General features: G+C 44.6%; 6 protein-coding genes across 6 annotated transcripts; 3 read left to right on the top strand and 3 right to left on the bottom strand.

Annotated features, from left to right (window-relative positions):
- Positions 1 to 1,222: 1,222 nt before the first annotated feature.
- Positions 1,223 to 2,113, top strand: GL218_04832 (uncharacterized protein; the record flags this gene model as incomplete). Its single annotated transcript, XM_033581457.1, has 1 exon — positions 1,223 to 2,113. One exon carries the CDS (start codon positions 1,223 to 1,225, stop codon positions 2,111 to 2,113), a length of 891 nt encoding a protein of 296 aa, XP_033435494.1.
- A 179-nt stretch (positions 2,114 to 2,292) lies between these two features.
- GL218_04831 (Cytochrome b2, mitochondrial) lies at positions 2,293 to 3,924 on the bottom strand (the record flags this gene model as incomplete). The annotated part of the gene is made up of 8 exons (XM_033581456.1): positions 2,293 to 2,322; positions 2,387 to 2,706; positions 2,788 to 2,896; positions 2,981 to 3,005; positions 3,065 to 3,282; positions 3,359 to 3,488; positions 3,548 to 3,784; positions 3,845 to 3,924. The coding sequence occupies 8 exons, from the start codon at positions 3,922 to 3,924 to the stop codon at positions 2,293 to 2,295; spliced, it is 1,149 nt and encodes a 382-aa protein (XP_033435490.1).
- Positions 3,925 to 9,343: 5,419 nt separating this feature from the next.
- On the bottom strand, positions 9,344 to 10,359 carry GL218_04830 (NADPH-dependent 1-acyldihydroxyacetone phosphate reductase; the record flags this gene model as incomplete). Its single annotated transcript, XM_033581455.1, has 3 exons — positions 9,344 to 9,397; positions 9,452 to 9,603; positions 9,693 to 10,359. The coding sequence occupies 3 exons, from the start codon at positions 10,357 to 10,359 to the stop codon at positions 9,344 to 9,346; spliced, it is 873 nt and encodes a 290-aa protein (XP_033435491.1).
- A 3,343-nt stretch (positions 10,360 to 13,702) lies between these two features.
- GL218_04829 (Retinol dehydrogenase 8) lies at positions 13,703 to 14,221 on the top strand (the record flags this gene model as incomplete). Its single annotated transcript, XM_033581454.1, has 1 exon — positions 13,703 to 14,221. The coding sequence occupies one exon, from the start codon at positions 13,703 to 13,705 to the stop codon at positions 14,219 to 14,221; it is 519 nt and encodes a 172-aa protein (XP_033435971.1).
- A 1,089-nt stretch (positions 14,222 to 15,310) lies between these two features.
- On the top strand, positions 15,311 to 16,679 carry GL218_04828 (2,6-dihydroxypyridine 3-monooxygenase; the record flags this gene model as incomplete). Its single annotated transcript, XM_033581453.1, has 2 exons — positions 15,311 to 15,376; positions 15,429 to 16,679. 2 exons carry the CDS (start codon positions 15,311 to 15,313, stop codon positions 16,677 to 16,679), a joined length of 1,317 nt encoding a protein of 438 aa, XP_033435970.1.
- A 283-nt stretch (positions 16,680 to 16,962) lies between these two features.
- GL218_04827 (uncharacterized protein) lies at positions 16,963 to 17,852 on the bottom strand (the record flags this gene model as incomplete). Its single annotated transcript, XM_033581452.1, has 2 exons — positions 16,963 to 17,337; positions 17,418 to 17,852. The coding sequence occupies 2 exons, from the start codon at positions 17,850 to 17,852 to the stop codon at positions 16,963 to 16,965; spliced, it is 810 nt and encodes a 269-aa protein (XP_033435976.1).
- Positions 17,853 to 21,405: the final 3,553 nt, after the last annotated feature.

Genomic DNA, 21,405 nt, shown 5'->3' with positions numbered 1-21,405 from the left:
AATTTCTTGACATTTAGGTAACGTTGGGTCATGGTTATGATCCACTCTGAAGATGCCTGGCAGCCGGCACAGAAGTTAGGGTCGAAGGTCAACTTATCTGGGGGACAGCAGCTGCTATGGTGGACGACGAGCCTCCGGCAGGTGTGGTCCTTTTCCTCGTCCGCGCAGGAGTCAAAGATGTCCATCCAAACTTCATGGCCGCATTTTGCTTGATATTTTTTCCACAAGTTACACATCTTGATCGTGATAGTGGTTGGTTATCGTAGCTATTTCCAGGTTGATGGACTTGCTCCAACTTTTAAAAGGGGTATGGATGTAGCTTCAGGAATTGAAGGGATTAGTTGATGCATTCTGTTGTTTTGCATGTAGGAAGGAGTGCAGGAACAGTTGTTATATATTAAAGGAAATGCGGCCGTGACTATTTTACTATCTGATTAGTTGTGGTTGATACAGTTAGTAACTGGTGATTTTTTTTTTGGGATGCAAGTAAGGAATACTGAGTTGGTACAGAATCACACTGTGAGGTGTTGATTGAGTCTAAAGGGGTGAGTTAGCACTGAGCTGTCTTTATCGTCCGAGTACGGAGAAAAGACGTATAATTATTCTATCCATCCGAACTCTATCGAAATGACTGGTGGATGATTTTTAGAATTGAGTTAGATTGACACCCCCTTTCCTAATAGATGGCTTTTAAAGATTCTATCGCTACCTACGGTATATTCTGTAATAGTTAATTTCAATTCAAGTCTATTCTATACTCTTGTCGGGAGTTAATATCGAAGAGCGTAAAAATGCTTTTGTTAGCATAGGGAATTAATTATAGAAATACTAAATATGGATTTAGATAGAAAGTACATATTATAGATGTGGAAATCATTTACAACCACAGCACTACATAGTAACTAGCCTCCAGAGGAATATACATCACTAGCCTTGCATCCATATCACCTATATAACGATGTATTAGAATAATATAGGATCCTGTTTTATATATTCTAAGAGGCGCTATAAAAAGAGGAGTGAAGCTTTTAGGAGTTCATGCTATGATGCAAATGTTCGATAATAATGATATAAGGATCTTCATAACGACCTGAGATCTTGCGCAATGAACAATATAACAACCGTGCCATTGACATCATATAGCTGGAGAACGCAAATAAAAGTAGGAACGGGGTTTTAAGCTAACTTGTCAGTAAGCCTCTTCGTTCAATATTATTCCACAATGCCGCCTCATTTGCGCAGCGCGTCAGCACGCGCGAACTCAGCAAACCAAAGTGACGAACCCTCGAGCAAAGGCACAGCCAAGACCCCAAAGCTTACTGCAACGAGGGGGAGCAAGAGAAAGTCCACTGACTCGCAGTCATCAAGTAGACCTAAGCGAGGAAAGCAGGCTGACGTATCCGACACCGAGGAACCAGAAGAGATTCCCGACGAGAAACATAAACCGCGCCTAACAACGCCAGACTTGGAGTTCGACTATGATCATAGTCAGCTGCGCGATCCGCGCTCCACGCCCGGACGCGTAAGACGACCGCGATGGGAAAGTTTCGACATGCCGGAGGGCTTCAAAGAGCGGTTCTATGTTCCTAAGCCAGGGAGGCCTAAGGGCCAGACAAAAGCTGCACGAGAGCACAGTCTTGACGAGCAAAAAAGCCTCCTAGACCCTAGCGAACCATCTCATGACTTATATGTATGTCATAAAAAGGGTCGCAAGGGTTCGCCCACATATGATGTTGCCGGCTTCCAGTTGGACTGGGAGAAGGTGGACTCCTGGATGCACCCACCAGCATACACTAAGTCGGGAGTAGTAGACAGGATGGAGAAAGTCATAAATAAAATGGAGCGCGAGGAGCGCGAAATGTTTAAGATATTCTTCGTAGATGGCAAGCCGCCGGATGCTGAATCCACGATGGTCGTCGAATATTTGCAAGACCACGTTTCGAAGGATCTCGACGTACCCTGGCACCAAATTGGCCCTAAACATCTTGTCGAATGGGAGAAAAGGGGGTTCCCGAAGCAAAAGGCCGGAAAATGGTGGCGAGAGCCGAATGAGATGGAGGAGTGTAGGATGATGAAGATGTCAACCGGTGCTGATTATAGGAAAGACCTGTAGAGAGGCTCTAAAAGCTATGAATCACAACTCAAATCTTATACATTTTATCCAAACCACTTCTGTCCAGGTAGCAGAGTTACCAGTCAACTAGCCTGCTACGTATGAATGTATATGCATATGGCAATTAAGTATCATATTAGACCAATCTATTCTATTTTATGCTATCCGTACCCTTCCTATTACGAAGTCCAGTTAGGCGTCCAATCAACCTATACCATGTCAGTCCCCATCGTTCATTTCAATAGTAGAATAGTTATGAGAAGAAAAACTTACGATGCTGGGATCGATCTTCTTCAAATCCGCAACCCCCGCGTTCGCAGCATCAATAGCAATCTCATGCTTGAGGATATCGATGGCGCGCTTAACTCCGTCAGTGCCGTAGACATTGGCATACATGAACGGGCGGCCGAGCCCGACGGCGCGAACACCAAGAGCAAGCAGCTTGACTACATCAGCGCCGTAGCGCACACCACCGTCCGCGTATACTTCCAATTGCGAGAACACCTCGGGGGCTTTATCGCGGATCTCGATAGCTACTTCCAGAGGCGAGCGCGCGCCGTCAATCTGGCGACCTCCGTGGTTGGATAGGTAGACTGATGATGCGGGTTAGCAGTTTTCAACAAGGGACAGGTTTCTAGAATGAATTGGAAAAAGGGAGTTCTGATGTTACATACTGGCTGGAACCTGGTGCTCGACGGCCTTTTGCGCGTCTTCCACCGTCTGTATGCCCTTCAAGACAATCGGCAGGTCCGTTAAAGTGCGAATATGGTCGTAGAAGTCCCACTAAGAAGATGAGGTTCCATGTTAGCGCTTCGGATCCAGTACAAGCTAAACTATGCCCCCGAAACTTCGCCTTAGTAGACTTACGGTTATCAAAGTATAAGCAGAGTCACTATGTGAAGTGTTAGTTTATTATACCGGGAACATGGTGCTTGGAGCTGATGTTCTTACGCAGAGCCGACGCCGTAGCGTGCCGCACGATGGCGATTTCCGTCCGCGGCCGAGTCGATCGTAAAAACAATGGCCTTGCTTCCGGTTTTCTCAGCTCGAGCGAAGACGTCCTTTGTTGCGGTGTCGTTTGAGTCAAGGTAAACCTGCTGAAAGGTAACCTGGTCGTTTTCCTTGAACGTAGCAATCTCTTCGATAGTTAAGCTAGCTAGCTGGGCAGGCTTCACAAGATCATCAACGTTAGCATATGCGAATTTACAAGTGCTATATGTTGGACGAAGCAAATCCGAATCATACCATGTAGAGAATATCTCCCGCGGCGGCTCCCTCGACGAGTCCCTTCTCACCATCGGTGTTGCCGTAGCCTCCTCGAGCAGCGGGGCTGATGAAGAAGGGCGCGGAAAAGTTGTGACCGAGAATCGTGGTACTATATCTCCATCATCAGTAAACCGCGTCGAATAAGCTAAGGATTGCAGACTAGCGTACGGGAGTGTTGACTCGATATTCGTAACATCTACCATAGTTCTCGGACGGAGCTTATATCGGTTGAAAACCTCGAGGTTGTTTCGGTACGACCACTCGCCGCCAGCACCATTGCGATAATAGGTGTAGTTCTGAACGGTAAGATGCCTTCTCGCCGCCGCATCGAAATCCGGCAGTCCGACGAGTTTCTCCAGAGGCGGTAGCTCTCCGGCCGGTAGATTGGCAAAGTACTCATCGAAACTTCTCCCGTGTAAGCACTTTTCTAAGTTCGTAAAAAGGGTATGGCTCGGCAGGACTTACCCCGTATCGGGTTCGTTTAGAAACGGACGTGCCGCCAAGGCTCCTCCGAGCACGGAGAGAGAAAGGAGTGCTGAACGCATATTGAAATGCTAAGACTAAATGAGCGGCTTGAGGCAAGGAGAATGTGAAAAGACCTCTGGATATGAAGTAGATGGTGTCCAGGTCGTTCTGGGTAGCGAAGATCCTTCCATCTTATAACTAACGTTCATCACAGGACCTGGTCCCCTGTCTTGATCATATCGGAAGGAGAGAGTCAGCACCGCCATCAGCACGGTGATGACTTTGTAATCATCGCCAAGCACGACCAACTAGCTACTTTCATGAAGTGGAAGCCGGACGAGGGCATGATTCGTCTTACCTCACAAAGTTAGTTCAAGCGGCCTCCTTGCCTGCATTAGGGTATAAGTCTATGAGCTTGGGGTTCTATCAGGATTATCTGATCGTTTCTTTCCTATTCTGGACTGGGTCTGCGGCTACGATGTTTATTTCGAGGGGGTCTTTTGACACAATGTCCTCGGCGCATTACGATACGGGACTTGCCGGAGATTCCATATAGTTAAATTTCACGACTCTAATAGTGGGTTCGGCCCGTTGACAAGCTGATAGAGGAAGCTAATTGAAGTTTTTGAATGCAAGGTACAGGCGGGTACCTGAACTGCTGACGGTATACGCCAAATCTACGCCATGTTCTAGGCGATCAGTGGAGACGATGGTGTCAATGTGCCGGTCTAGGTTATTAGATTAGTTCGAAGGACCTTAGAAAATCCGACGAGTTGGACGAATCAAATCACTTATTTGGGGACCTCGGATTAGATCTCAAACTCTTGATAAGATAATATCTTCTAGGGTAGCTAGGATTCCAAAGGACCTAGGTAGTTTATCAATACGATTCAGTGGGCCTCTGGAGTGAGCAGTGGGACATCTTAGCTGCGGACAAAGTGCTTGAACGATGGAGAAGATTTGTGTATAAGTTCGAATGGCCTCAAATACGTAATTATGAGTGAGACATGGAATATCAATTACTTAGTTAATCACGCCACCAATATTATATGACCATTTAAAAGTTGTCTGATGATAGGTTAACCAGCTGAGGTTAAGGCGCCAGCAAAGATGCCAAGAAAATAGAGCTTTCTTATAAGCTTCGAGAATTCTACAATGAGGTAATCTATTTCTATACCGCTCATCTAAATGAAATAGGCGTGGCCGGAACTTTCCATTTTCTCTCACCTTTAGAGACAGTATGTACTTCCTTGGATTAAAAAAAAAAAAAAGTATGTCATCCGGAGACAACGATTATTTACACCCTAGTCCTCCGTTGCAGGATTCCTCGGACGAGAATTAAGCACCCATGTCCTTGGGTGAACTTAAATGCTCCCATAAGAGGAAGCCGCCAAGCCATTTTAGTCCCAAGTAGAAAGAAGACATGGATTTCCTACAAGGTTGAGGAACGCATGTGATGATTACATGTGTAAGAAACGTTGCTTGGAGGGTTAACTTAACCGGCGCTTCTGGAATACACCTTGGAGACATGCATGAATCGGTGATCACTGGGCTGCTGGGCTGCTGGGCTAGTAAACCAAGAAATAAAGGTGTTGAATCGCTTCCGCCAAGGTGCCAAGAATACCATCCAAGACTACCTAAAGTCTCATCGTATTCCCCCATCTTTTAAAACAGCTACCATGTAAAACCCTCATTATGCCACCAAACGTTCCGACCTTTCTTAACCCAAACTCCGACGTGTGATCTCAACTCGCGAGCCATTCCCTCCGGGCCGCAAACTAACACGGCTACCCTCTCTTCAAGCCCTTGACGGAAAAAGTCGTCAACTATCTGTCGTAGGTCGGGTCGTTTATGAACCTGCCTGGGATTAAGATATGAATTGCTATCTAACTCGACTGCTTCGCGTAAAGTAAGTTCGCGCGGAACGCCCTCAGTTAAGAATAACTGTATATTTTCATCGAGGGAATTTGCCGCCTTCTCCAAAGGCCAAGACGCATCAGCGACCCCGCGGACTGCCCAGACAACTTGGACCCGAGCTGTTGGATTTTCATTTATAATATATCCTATAAATGTTAGTATCCTGAATAAATATAGTTACTGATAAATCCATTCTACAAGTATCTAGGTCCGGTACCCCCCTGTTTCGACGCTAGGTACTATTCTAGAATCTGGTTTGATGTAGAAACCAACGCTAAGAAGGTACTAATAACTTACTACATTGATGTCAGTATTAGTATGAATACCTTATTAATCAAACTAAGTGAAAGCTGGGCATACCTGGATATAGGTAGGATGAATGTAGAACCAATGCCGCCAGCAACTAAAAGGATACGATCGAACTCCGGGCCAGCCAAGTTTGGAAACCAAGTCGCGCACCCGTAAGGGCCTTCCATGCATAGCGATACTTTAGTGTCAGTTAACTCATCTTCTGCAAATTGGGCCAAGGCTCCAGTCATAGGCCCTCTTTGGCGTCGCGCAACTAAAGTCAGTTCTCCTAATTTTTCATCTACCGACGCGATAGTGAATGGGTTATAGGCAAACTCAAATAGAAGGTGTGAGCTGCGGCGGGAACTAAAAGGAATAGTCAAATACACATGCATTCCGGCGTACTTGCGGAAACGATCAAGTTTTGAGGAGGGAAGGCTGGCTACTATCTTGATTAAGTTCGTATCAGGAATAAGCTCTAGAGTCGATGGCATGGTGACGGTATCAATCTTGCGCTTGACGAGATCGATGAAGAAAACAAGTAATGCCTCGACTAAATATTGCCGACCCCCGTGATGGGAATGAAAGAAGATGGCCGGTGGTAGTGCCATCGCTACCGCAAGGTGCGTAATGAAAAAGACACGGTACGAATAAGTACGAATGGTTTTAAGGGCCGTGGCGCCCAGCAAGCTCATGCCAATGATTGAGCCAAGCCCAAGAGCTGGAACAAGACGGACGATTCTTTCAGAGAGAATGCCTTCTTGAATATAGAAGTTTAGGTATAAACCTGCATGGACAAGGAGCAGGGAATATATGATCCAACCGAGGACGCGATGCCACCGATTGAGTTGCTCATGAGAAGACCCGAACGCGAAGGCGACAGGATTGATATTCTTCAATATTAGTAAATATTGCAGCGGAAGTTGAGATAGAGCAACTATCCCAAACCGCTTTGTAAGATGAAGATAATCTATATTAGATCAGCTTCGGTACTTCTTAGATAATAAGGTAGTAATTAGATCGACCCGACTACTTGGGTTTGGGGTAAACTGGGACACGGCATATTATCCGAAGGATGTGCTTGTGCTGAAAAATACGTCGAATAATAGGTAGACCTACCATTTCCAGTGCCATCGAAACACAAGAAAACAAGCCACATAGACCATAAGGAGCCGAAAACCATCTGGTCTCTTTGTCCTAAGTTCAGCCCTAGGATGACAACATCGTCGCCAAGCCACCATACGATACGTCTCGTCGTAATACTCCAATATCCGACAGGACTCTGTCTCTCGCGCTTGAGTCCCGGAGAACTCGGAACGGCTGAGTAAGCTACGGGTTGATAAGGTGACGCCCGTCTCAACAGAAATACTCCCAGCCGGTAGAGAAAGATGAGGCCTATGGGAATCAGCGCCGAGAGCTGGGCATAAGCTGCATGACGGTCAAGCGATTGGCGCCGAGCATGCTTCTGAGCATCATCTAGCGCGAATATTTGGTATGGCCAACTCATTTTTATCTGGGAATCGCCGGGGTCGACCTAGGATTTCACCAAGATAATATTTTCTTCCCCCGCTGCGGTCTACTTTTGCTTAAGTATCTGACCTAGAATATTTCCAAGGATTTAACGAAGTTGAAATTAGCAAAAAATAATAATCATAAAAAATGCAGCAGAGTAAACCTTCGCGAGATATATAGAACATATAAATCTAGATCCTTAACCTGGAGTATTAATAGTTAGATTAAGAAGGGTTTCGCCCGATTGCGATAAGTCAGATGGATGTATTAGATGAAAAAAAGAGGCGCCGCGAAAGGTTGCGTGATCAGCCACAAGTCGTACACAAATGTCAAGTGCAAGCCACACTTTAGGTATGATTCCGTTTATAAGTGAGACAAGATGGTTTGCTGACCTTTTTCGATGAGCCGGTGTACGACAATAATTCAATAAAAATGAACGATAAGTATTTCTTATTATCTTCTCTTTAGCTAAAGTAGTCACCGATCCCCATCCCCTCCATAACTCCCCGGTTGTAGGATGCAGGATTCCTAGGTAATGTTGGTTGTTGGCGTTGGTTGCTCAACAGATCGACGATTTTAACGGAAAATGCCTCGAGCCACGAGATAACTCTATATGACATATACATCGTCGTACATTGGATGAAAAAGAATCTTATCATTCTATACGTTTCCAACCGAGTACGAGCCGGACTGTTTGAGGATCCGATCTTGCAGAGATATCTACCCTGTTACATATCTTCAGTATCATCACCGCGTTACCGATCCTAGCCTATTATTGGATATTTGGTTTCCATCTAGAGCCACTTAGCGTCGCCGCTGCGCCCGCTCCATGCCCCGGCTCCTTCGAACCGGGCCCAAAAGATTTTGAACATAGCGGCTATTTAGCGACCCAAAGTTCACATTCAGCACAGTCTGTTGTCTGTGATCTACACGATCCAGCATGGTTTGGTGGTCTAGTGGTATGATTCTCGCTTAGGGTACACCCTTTGCAATAGCATGCGAGAGGTCCCGGGTTCAATCCCCGGCCAAACCCTTTTCTTTTGCCCTTCTCTGAAGTATGTTGATGGTAGAAGTTTTTTTTTTCTATTAATCTAGTCAGAGGGCGCACCTCAACCCAAAGCTATCCCAGAACCTCAGCCCAAAGTCTAACCCAATCAAGCAAGTGTAAACCTGTTTTCACCCCAATAGTACTAGCGCACCCAAAACTCGACTACCATTTTATTAACATTATATTTATACAAATATATACTTTTATATATTATTATAATATTTAATAAAATATAAATAATTTTATTTAATTAATTAATAATTAATTAACAATTAATTATTAATTGATTACGTATTAATTTTTAATTGATTTTTAATTAATTAAAATAAATCAAATAAAAAATAAGGAATAGGTAAAGGTATGCGTTTAATTGATTAAATGTCAAGCGCTATAATATAAGGGACTTAATGATTGTAATGCGCTGTAATTACAGGGCATTTAGGCTTATATTTTAATAAGACACGAAAGCTCACCCCAAAGTCACCTGATGTAAAGCTCACCCCAAAGCGGGGACCCTGTCAATTGTAACCAATCAAAACTTTGGATCCAAGGTCTTAGCTTTTGCCAAATCGGGTTAGACTTTGGGCTGAGGTTCTGGGATAGCTTTGGGATGAGGTGTAGACTCATCTAGTCATTATTAGTCTATCCTCCCTCAACGATATATATCTCCAAGTGAGTTCGCCAATCCCTTTTAAATCAAGAACTTGTGACGATGAGACTAACACCGTTTATTACTATGCATTTATAGCGCACTTATATAACATGTTCTCTTTGATGTAAATACTATCCTACAACGTCAAATCAGTGAGTTGAATTAAAGAAAAGAGGACCGACTAGCTTACTGTCATCCCTTCCCAGCCAAACCAACTCAATATCCAGGCAATTGTCGACATGGGGCCGTGCCAAATGACAGGCTTTACAGTGCGTTTGAGCAGCTCATCAACTACCCTTTTCGCATACGTTGCAGGATCTATATATTGTATCCGCTCCAGCACTTCAATACGAATTTAGCAATTATTTCTTTTAGTAATTAAAGATACTCTAATTCGGAAAGCTTCGATTTAAGACATGAGCATCACCTACTTTTTCGACTTTCAATATACTCCCGTAGCGGCTGATATGGACTGTCCTCTGGTAATTTTGTCGGGGGTGCATTGGCGAAGAGTCCAGTCCCGACGCCACCAGTCTTTACAGTCACAACGCGGATCCCTAGCGGCGCCAGTTCCGGGCGGATAGTAGCACCTAGAACCTCAAGGGCTGCCTTCGACGCGTTATAAATACCAAAGAATGCTGGCTTAAGTTGAGCGTTAACACTGCCGATATTCGCTACTAGCGCAGTTTCTTTCCCACTACTGTCGCTATTCTTCCTAGTAGCTACAGCAGCACTTATGAGGAACGGAAGAAATGCCTGCGTCACGGCAAATACGCCCAACACGTTGACATCGAGAACGCGGCGTGCAGCGGTGACGTTAGTGTGTGCGAAGGGCATAATGTGCAAGACGCCGGCATTATTGATCAGGATGTCTAGCTTGCCGTCTGTGAGCTTAGACACGTGCGCCACAGCTCTCTCAATCGAGTCTTGCGATGTGACATCCAGGACCGTCGTCTCGATGCCGATATCCTGGAGATGTGTGGGTAGATCCTCTGATGAGGCGATGACGCGGTGGCCCCTCAGATGGAACTCTATCGCAAGGGCCGAACCGATGCCACCCGGACCGCATCCGGTGATGAAGACGGTCTTAAGGGGCATTTTGAATTATGGAATCTCTTAGTAAGTAAACGATGTTGATTGATTGTGCTCGCCCCCAATCACACAGAGTATACCTTAGGTAGGTAATTACCTCTTGTTAAACTACGATTTAAGTCTAGGAGCAACAACAGCCTGAATGATGTGTGCTAGAAGACTAACTGCGGGGTCTCCATATGGGGCCTAAATAAGGTCTAAGATAGATACCTAAGGTATATAACATGGTAGCATATCCATTTCTAAGATGATTTTAAATAATGTATAGGCAACTACTAAGAGAACACAAAGTCAATATTTCTTTCATGTCATCTACTTCCCTAAAATAAAACGTACCTAGGTACCTAGGTAATTATAACTACGCCCATATATTTATTGATCCTTAAAATTCGTCACCTGCTTTCGCAAAATACCGCTCTCGGAAAAGAGTGGCAATATCATCATATCCCCATTCGACTAAATGATCAAGAGGCGTATAAGTATCATCATCCTTCTCATTAATGTCAAGTGGATAGTCCTCATTTTCAAGCATAAGCTTAATAACTTTAACGTTGACCGGGTCTTGCTGGCAAGCCCAATGAAGGTATCCTCCTCCGCCCCCAAGGTGATTTCTATCAAGCCCTGTAGCTAATAATTGACCAAGGAACTTATTGGTTCTAGAGGATTTGGACATGTCCTTAGATGATATCAAGAAAGCATCCTCGATCACATAAAATTCGCCCTCTGCGTTAACGAGTTCTGCCAAAGCTTCCGTGACAGCAAACCCATCATCGTAGCCAGCCGTCATATTCAATGCCTCCTCTGCCCATCTACCATATTCTCCTGAAGGTAGATAGTGTTTAATGAGATGTAATGCGTTGCGGAAGCACTGATGTCGTATAGCAGTCTCTAGCGGTGTATTATTCCGCCAAAGACCTGTATAATTCATAGAGACGTCATGGCCAAGCAAAATATCTATCGTCTCCGTATTGTCCTCTTCCGAAACAGCTTGGTGTACAGCTGACAAACCCGCAAGAGAATGCCTGGTTTCCCATGGGTTATATCCATGAGATAATAATATCTCAACAACACGAGGCATGCGTGCAAGTGCCGCCAGAGGGAGTGGAAAAACACTAGCAAGGCCCGGCCGAGTGTAAAGGACGTCTTGATAAAAGGTGAGTCGGGCTAGAATTGTAGCAGCAGCTTCTTGCTGCGCAAAAATTGCGAAAATTAGAGGGGTAAGTACATAGTCATTAAAAGTCTCTTCGGGGGAGTGACCAACTACAAATTCGAACCGGATCCCTGCGTTCACGAGACATCCTGCATCTATAAGTTCTTGCATAATTTCGACATGTCCACCAGCTGCGGCGTAAGCCAGCGGCGTTAAGTCCCTCCAGTCTTTCACATTAACATACTCGGGAAATAATCTTGATGATGTTCTAATAGTAGTTCTTACAATTTCAACGGCCCCACGACGTGCAGCCCAGTGCAGGGCCGAAAATTGAGAACAACTGATACGCGGTCTTCTTACATGCATCTGGAGCTCCTTGATACTTTCGAAGATCTGATCTCTGTCATGGCTTGAATGTCGATTTTTGGCAGTAGCAGCTTCTTGAGCAGCCTTTACATCTAATACATTACGCCGATAGATAAGCCCCTTAAGTAGTCCCGCCAGCTGGCGGCACATCTGACTTAGTCGAGAGATTACCCGTAGTTCGGCAAAGTCTCTTGCAATAAGATAAAAAATCTCATCCGGAAGCTTCTGCGAAGAGTCTGCATTATGAGACGGGTGTATACCGGTATAGTAGAATGGTACTGTGCGTATTGATAAAGTTTGGTTATATATCCTAGGAGTCGACATGGCTAGGAGAGAAATAATCAGCTACTCCCTCTAGTTTTTTATTTGGCTTCGTTTATTTCCTAGTCGGATAAATGGTGACGAAGAAGCGAATATTTAAAAAGGAGATAGTATTTAGATTGAGAGAAAATAAATATGAGAGAAATGTTGATGTATCGCTATGCAAGTGGTGTGTTTCGACTCATTTAAATATACCACAATAGAATCCAAATTGGAAGGTTGTGATTATAGTGTTTGTGTACAGGTAAGATATTTCCATACTTTACCTTTACCAAGGTAGGTATCATTAGATACCATACCCTTGATTGAGGTTATAAACAAAGTAGATGTTGAGATAAATAATGTTGAATTATTGATGCTTATCTTTTTGCCTTATTACGAAGGCGCTACGTGCCCTTTGTATAGTAAATCTACCTTTGTAGCCACCCCTAACATCAGGTACTAACACATTTGAAGAATCTTGAAAATATACGTAGAAAATGGAAACACTACTAGGAGGATATGGCGATGATAAAGAAAGCTTCGTACAATGTACTGAATAATTTGACCGATGATTCCAAATTATAGGCTGACTGGGTGCGCGTCGACTAATAACACGAGTAGATATTCCTGATTCAGTAAATTTCGATTTTCTTTGAAGTTATTCCCTTCCCATACCTTTTCAGTCATGCAATCGGCTATCTACCTCATAGATGTCACATGTAAATTACAAGGGTTGATTGAACTGACAAACTCGCCTGCATACTGTGTATATATCCACGGACCCAGGGTACCTACCTCTATATGAGTCTTCGGACCGGGACGATTATCTATCCGGCATCTATGGAGCCTCGTATCTGGTTGGTTGAAAGTACGGATCCGTCCCTACCCCAAACACATAGTATAATCAACGTCAGTCTAGGAGGAAATATTTTTATAAGCCGCCTATTTTGATAGTGTATACTACTGGCGTAGGACTTAAGACCGAAGAATGACTTACACAAATTGTATCACAGCAAGTATCGATGTAGCATTTATATAAATATTCTTATATCTACTAGTGGTTTCCTGTAATTCTCCTTCGTAGATGGTAGTCCAAGTTATACCTCAGGATGAAGTTTTACCTTCTAGATTGTGAAATCTGTATTTTTGAGATGCTACGCCTCTAAATACGTACTGGATATATTCATCATGCTAACCTGGTGATTATTAGAATTAGTGACGTCTAGCCATATTCTGGTAAAAGCTGAATGAGTAGGCTTATATAAATAGACTGCGGGATCGGGTGATGTCCCCTCCCGATCCGCATGATAGTTTGGCTTTGGTTAGTGATCTAGGTAGTAGAGATATTACTGGGCCGAGATTATGGAGATAGTCTTTTATGTCCGCCAAAACCCGTTATCTAGGTAACTACCTATATATACAGGACAGTTCGTATGCCGTTCCTATCTTAATTGCATACTATCCTAGGGTCCTTCAACAACGCATTGGTTGTTCTACAACCTAATACATAAATTACGCGTGACGGTAGAAATGTCGGAGAGAAAATTGACATGGTTAATCACTGGCTGCTCGTCGGGGTTTGGCCTGGCTCTGGCGCAACTTGCCCAAGCTTATGGTCATAACGTTATCGCGACATCCCGGAACCCGAGTCGCACACCAGAGCTGGTAGAAGAATTCACGAAGAAGGGGGGTGAATGGCTTAGACTGAACCAAGATGAGCAGGACTGCGGACATGTAATTGAAGACATCGAAGCGAGGGGACTAGCGATCGACGTCTTAGTCAATTCCGCAGGTATCGGTATGACAGGTCCTGCGGAATGTTTCACTGAAGAAGAGGTTCATCAGGTTATGGAGACAAATTTCTTCGGGCCATATCGATTAATGCGTGCGGCAGCGCCTCATATGCGCAAGAGACGCTCGGGCGTGATTGTAAACTTCAGCAGCGGCTCCGGAATGGAAGCCTCGCAGTCTCTAGGTGTTTATGGCGCCTCCAAGTCAGCTCTGGATGGTAATTATTCTCCTATCGTGGTTGGATACTATTTAGGCTAACAAGCTAAAGGTATAACAAAGACACTGCATAAGGAAATGCAAGACTTCAACGTCCGCGTCCTACTACTCTATCTGGGAGCGTTCAATACTCCTATGGTTACTAAAACTAGGGCGGTATGTAAATCTATTGACCCCGACTATAAAGGAACAACAACAGACAAATTCTTTACTGCCTTGAACACGGGAAAATTCGCTGTCCCTGGCGATCATGTCAAAGCAACTCAAGCAATATATGATGTAGTCATGGGTAAGGGCATAGGTGAAGGCCATGAGAAAGAAATGATTCTCCCCCTAGGGAGGGATATGGCAGCAAGGATAAAAGAAAGTAGAGAACGCTTAGACCATATGGTAGAAGTTTTTGGAGAGATTTGTAATAACGTTAACGTCGACGAAGCCCCGAAAGCTTCTTAGCTGAAGTAACTATTATACGACCCATACTATAACTAAACGTGATCAATATTTTTAAAAATCTCCTAAACCCTAACATCATCACATGTATCCGGTTAATTACACGGACGTCTTCATAGCATAGTAACTACACATGGACTGATTGTGGAAGTTAATTCTGATAGGATATAAATGCCCTCAAGGGGTAATGCTGTTTCTGACCTTTCAAAGTTTTGATGCTGTATAATAAATTAAGCTGACTAGGAGAAGCTTAAATGGTGTCTAGGACTATATTGTAGATGTAAGTACATAGTAAACATATTTGATTTGAATTAATAGCTTACCTGTAGTCTAAATGCATATATTTCTGACTATTCTCATTTATATGTTTACAGCTTAGTAATATGTCTTGGAGTTTTTCGGCTTCTCATGAAATGATGATGCAGTCTTACTGTATCTTATCAAATCCAATGCATACGGGAATGGTGAGGTGTAATCAATAAGACATCTGCCGTTCAATACGACTAGTTCGATGCGACGTCAAGATCGGCACATTCCATATTGGATGTCCTCCGGGTAATTCAGAAGACATACGTTCATCGGCCAACAGGATTACTTTAATTGATAGAAGTCGCTGGATATTTTAACATAAGACTTTATCAATAACTTCATCTTTAATCGATTATTGGTACGAACTTGACTATGGCTATCCCCTCAACTGAGCAGCTGGCGGAGGGCCAGGGAGCAAAAAAGCTACACTTTGTGATTGTGAGTGCGACCGCCAAACTAGATACGAAATTTCCCTAATTGAATCTGTTAGGTTGGAGGATCATTGGGTGGTCTCGCAACTGGCCTTGCATTGAAAGCGCTAGGTCACGACACCACGATCCTAGAGCGCAATCCCGCTCCGTTGCTCCAGGACCAAGGCGCGGGAATAGTTGCAGGTGGAGACACTCTTGCGCTTTTTAACCGATACAATCGATGCGAGCGACCGTTTGCTGTTCGCTCGGACAGGAGACAGTACCTTGATAAGGACGGAAATATAGTACACAAGGAGGAAACGGTGCAATATATGACCTCTTGGGATTTGACGTACTATCTCATGCGCGCTAACTACGACGGCATCGAGAGTCCATATTGCAAAGTGCCGGAACCTGCTCCGGAGCATGGGAAAGCGACACATCTACATGATCGACAAGTTGTGAGCTTCAATAAGGAGGGTGACGGTATTCGAGTGCACTGGAAAACAAGTGAGGGAGAAGAGGGAAGCATATTTGGTGATATCCTTATAGGAGCTGATGGACCTAGCTCAACGATACGTAAAATCCTTGAACCGGACGTCGAGAGGAAATATGCTGGTTATTGTGCCCTTCGTGGGACAGTGATTGAGACCGAAGCTAGCGAGTCTGCTAGAGAAGCCTTCAGCCACCGGTTTACTTTCTTTCATTCCCCCGGAATCCAGATCTTGGCGTACCTGATTCCAGGAAAAGATGGGACGATCGAGCCAGACCAACGTCTCATCAACTTCGTCTACTACACGAACTTCCCCGAAGACTCAACAGAGTTTGAAGAGATTATGACAGATAAAGATGGAAGACGGAGACAAATCACTATCCCTCCGGGTGCGATTAACCCAGACGCCTGGGAGAAGCAAAGAGAGCTCGCGCTTGAGAGGCTCCCGCCACAATTCGCAGAGATAGTCCGTGGAACTAAGAAGCCGTTCGTGCAAGCCGTCACCGACGTTCTGACCCCTCAGAACGAGTACTTGGATGGCAAAGTCGTGCTAATAGGCGACGCGCTTGCTGGATTCCGACCCCATACGGTCGCCTCTACTTCGCAGGCAGCCTTTGACGCAATGATCTATGCGGACTACGTCGCCGGAAAAATATCTAAGGAAGAGTGGAAAAGAGAGACGATAGGCTTCGCGAGGTATATTCAAAAGAGGGGAGTAGATATGGGTATACGAAGCCAGTATCAGGATCTTCCGCTGAATGAACACATCAACGATCGCAATCGAGCATCAGTACCGCGGGAGCAAGAAATTCTCCCTGAATGGGCAATTGTCATATAATGTTTCCTTTGCAAATCAAATAGCTGCCTCCTAGGTACATATGCATTTCACATATAGAACTAGGATATGTGCGGTCAGTTAGCTAAAGCGCATCTACTTCGAGCATATTCACCTAAATCTCTCATATCGCTATTGTGAGTGCGTGCGTTTCATCGCTTCATTATCGGTCTATTAGTCTCATGTTATATCCATCTGTAAAGATGCACCGTGATTGTCTTTATAAACATACTCTCGCATCGCACGATCGTGACCAAGACGAAAAGGGGTAAGCACCCGTAGCGCATCACCACCTTACAGTGGGCTGTCCATCCGAACTATCGGCTGGACCGATACGCTCGCAAGACTCGTAGTCGCCCATTCTAAATTGACCCCAAGAGTTCCTCTGCGCCGGATCGCACTGCTCCCAAATAACTTTGAAGTCCGCCGTTAGAGCAGAGCCAATAGGACGACCAAAAACGCCGCTTCCGGTTCTCGAATAGCCTTCCTTAGTTAGGTAGGCTTGAAACTGGAATTGGACCTGCATATTATCGTCGAATGTGTATTCCTGGCCGGTAAAGCAGGGCGACCAAACCAGCTTGTCGTTCTGGATGTCGACTTTGAAGTCTTTATCGTAAGCGCCTGTAGCACCAAAGTCTACGATCTTCTCCGGGACGTCCAACTAGTAATTGGGACAAGGCATCGCATTAGAAGTACACTCGAGGTTAAATTGGATAGGTACATATCAAGATTAAAACTTACCAAATAAGAGCCGGAGGCGTTTTTAATAGTAGGTTGATCAATCGCCCCATTGTTCTTGAGATGTTCCCACTGGAAGTACGAGTTGGCCGCAAAACTCCGAACCCGTGCACCCCCCGCGAGTTTTGCATGTCCTGTATACGAGACGTCCGAGAAGGCGAAGCGCCATCCTTGCGGGAAAGCACCTAGTTCGATAGACATTACACATATCGCAGCCTCTGAGTCGTATGGGGTAGCTGGGGTAACGCTAGCCCTCATATCCGCGAAGTCGAATTTCAAGCTGTCGGCTTTTAGCGAGAGACTCATACTCGTCGCCGAGAAGCAGCCCGCCGAGTTAGCTCCACGGATACCAAGGATAGTCGGGATACTTGCGGGCGCGGACTGCCCGAGAGCGAGGCTAGCCGCAGCCAGAGAGGATAGGAGTGATGCCCCCTTCATAGCGGTCTTGTGTAGCGCTCAGAAAGTATGGTTTATTCAATCATACGAATCAAGTTCTATACCTGGGTAGGACAGGGCCGCGGGCAGTATTATGGGTACAAACGGACAAGAATCCGGCTCGTGGAAGATAATCGGGAGTCTTATTTTCCAAGCGCCGCAACGAACGTGCACTTGTGGGCGCTCAGCACGCAATAATCTGTACTTCGGCATATAGTAGCCTATTAACGGATAATTGCGAGACGCAAGAAAGATAATAAGGATGACCTCGTCATATTAACCGGTAGATAGGAAATACGTGACAGCGACATACAGGAACCTCATGTGAGGTGCGTTTGACAAACGAGCCGGATAAAGTCAATAATACCGATCATGCAACCCGAAAGACTTATATAATATATAAGAGACATCATAATTTGGAGACTGCACAGGCTCAGGTTGAACGGGCTGAGGTTGATCAATCAGGCTTTCTCCATCCCTGGAAGACAATGCTTTAGGTAGTTATATAGAAAGCTGTTCTATATGCCATGTTGGTAGAACAATTCGAATCAAGTTAGAATCCATGATGATCAGTATCGGGGAGGTTGATTAATACTTTTATATCCATAATGATTAGAGCTAGACTTTGTAGGAGCTTCCCATCCTGGAGGGGTACAACGCCATGTAAACCACCCACATTTTCTCAGTACCGAAGGGATGGCACTAATTATGATTCGTTCTTAGGGAATGCCAAGAATCTTCACATAGATAGGTATCTAGGTACCTAGGTATTCCGTAGATCAAACAACAAAGGTAACGAAAAGCATCATCAGATCTTCAGACACTATGGCGCCCGCCGTGACTATCATACTCGGTGGTATGGTAGCTACCTACATTTTTCTTCGCGTTCTCCTTTACTTGACTCGGGATGTCAGGGAACCACCAGTCATCAAGGTTGGAGTTCCCTTCTTCAGCCCTTTGATTGGGATGTTAAGAGAGAAGTCACGCTTCTGTATTTGATTGAGGTTTGTCAACTGTTCTTGAGAAATCTATATCAATCTATACCTAAGTATCTGATGCTTCTTATTCTGGGTACTGGTCTAGAACTTCAAACAGAGACACGTAAAAGCTTCTAATCTATACCCTACGCATGCCCTTTTCGCGAATGTATATCATGAATGCCACCCAACTTATCCCCGCACTTCAGAGACAATGGCGCACTATTAGTTTTGCTATTATCGTAGCCGATGTAGGTCATCTTGTTGGTATGAGTAAGGAAGCTGTCAAAATAATGCATCAGAACCTAACAAGTGAGGATGGCTTCAGCATAAGTTTATTACGCCTGTGATGGAACCCGGAGAGGATCTTGAAGCGATAAACAGAAGATCGATGGAGGGGTTTTCAGCCGATATGGAAAAGCTGCGAGCACAAGGAACTGTGCAAGTCGGTCTGTGGCAGTAGTCACGTCGAATCATAGTCGAATCCACGACGGAAGCAGTCTGGGGGCCACAGAATCCGTACCGAGACCTTGTTGTTGTCGAAGCTTGGAAGTAAGTACGATTACTATCCCTTAGCTCTATTGGCCTCCATTATCCCTAGAAACCTACTGACAACTACCATAGAATATTCGAGGCCGTGCATGCGAGCTTGCAGCCAATGCCATGATTAACTACCTATATACGCAAGAGAGGACACAAAAAAACCTCTGGGCTCGTGCGCAAGCGCTTTGAGCATTATCAGCAACTATTCGGTCTCAGTCTTGAAGACGTAGCGCGCGGGGAACTCGGGAACACTTTTGTTGTATTAGGAAATTCGACCCCCTGTGCTTTATGGGTCTTCTACCACATCTTTTCACAGAAAGTATTGGCTGATATCCGCAGCGAAGTTTATACCTTAGTGCGTAAGGAGAATGATGAAGAAAAGGGTATCATCAACACTGTTGACTTGGCTGGCATTCGCGAATCTTGTCCCGTATTTCTAAGTATATTTCAAGAAATGCTACGCGACCGTGCCGTGAACCCCGGCCCACGTGTTCTTCTCGAGGACGTGCTCTTGGATAAACGCTTTCTTCTCAAGAAGGGTAGCATGCTCATGATTCCGGCTCTAGCACAGCATACCGATGTCTCTAGATGGACGAAGTTGCTAGAGGGTTCGATCATTTGCGTTTTGCGCGGAAGCCGACCCCTAGACGCAAGAAACCGAACAGAGTGCCTGTTGCTGGTAAGTGGATTGAGTCTACCTAGGAAAATTCGCCGGTCCAAGCAGGCTTCCCCGTCCCAGACGAGGATATCATGGTCGAATTTCGACCCAGAGACCCGGAAAGGAAGTAGCATGTAACATTTACAGGATCAGATAAGGCCATGGGAACTGCGGATGAGGATGCTATTCCTGATAATAGGTAGTAATTAATTGGTGCTACATGTTGTCGGTTTTAGACATAATGTAACTGGGCGTATCCTAAGCTTCCACGTAACCTATCTTGATAAAGCCTTGTTCCTTCTACGCGCACTGAAGTGCCATTAGACTACCACATTTTCTCCATAATCTTCTAGGGACTCAGACATACTCGACCACCTCTAGCCTATGCCAAACTGTCTATTCCAAGATGCCCATCACGCATCCAATTCGACCGGTAACATTGTGACGTAGCGCCCGAAGAAGCTCAATCTTTGGCAATTATTAAAAGGGGGAGGGGGATAACTCCAACTGCCAGATACAATAGAGATAGTAGACTTGTAGTAACGGTTTAGCTTAGGACTAATTGACAACTCTATCGTACGTAATTCAAACAGAATAAGCTCTGTCAAACCACAAGGCCAGAATTTTATTACAAGCCACCCGATATTGTTCCACTCAAATTCTAAAATGAAGACTTATATATCAATTATGCGCATAGGGCTTTTAACAAATGCCAAAAGGTCGCGTTGGAACGGCCTAGCAAATACTTCCCGCCCCTCCTAAGAACTACTTGACACTATATCCTTATACTATTCTTAGAAGTACTGCTAGACCCTAGGGTTCGATTCCCTAGACGATCACACCTCCTTTTTTTTTTCCTTTTTTAACTTTCTTCGTCATTTAAACCGGCATCTGGCCAATACCTATTATTAAGCACAAAAAGAATATACTAGATAGAAACCCTCTTTAGATTTTATGGCGTCGAATAAAGCTAACAATGCGTGTAGCTTATGCCGAAGGAGATGTTCAGTTCGATCAATTCTCGGTGTGTTATCGAAAATCGTGCGTAGACGCAAACATGGACAATGGTTCCGTGGAAAACCCTACAGCGAAGACTTTAATAAATTTAATAAATCATTCAAGTCAGATGTATGATTAATACAGGCTCTTGAAAAAGAACACGGAAGTTCAGTCGTAGGTACCTAGTTAACAAAGAAAAAAATACCCTATGCGCGTTAGAGATGTCCGCAGGGTTATATCGACTAGCCTCACAATCCATTGTTGCATTACAACTATTGTACTTTGCATCTAGCCATGTGTCCACCTCAATGATCTAAAACCCGATGTTACATCCTTCAGCTCAATAAAGGTGTCTTCCCTCCTTATTATGTAACATCTA

This window comes from Daldinia childiae (genome assembly GCF_008694065.1).
Source record: "Daldinia childiae strain JS-1345 chromosome Unknown Scaffold4, whole genome shotgun sequence".
NCBI lineage: Eukaryota > Fungi > Ascomycota > Sordariomycetes > Xylariales > Hypoxylaceae > Daldinia > Daldinia childiae.
The sequence above is the reverse complement of the archived record's forward strand: the minus strand, read 5'-3'. Positions and strand labels throughout refer to the sequence as shown.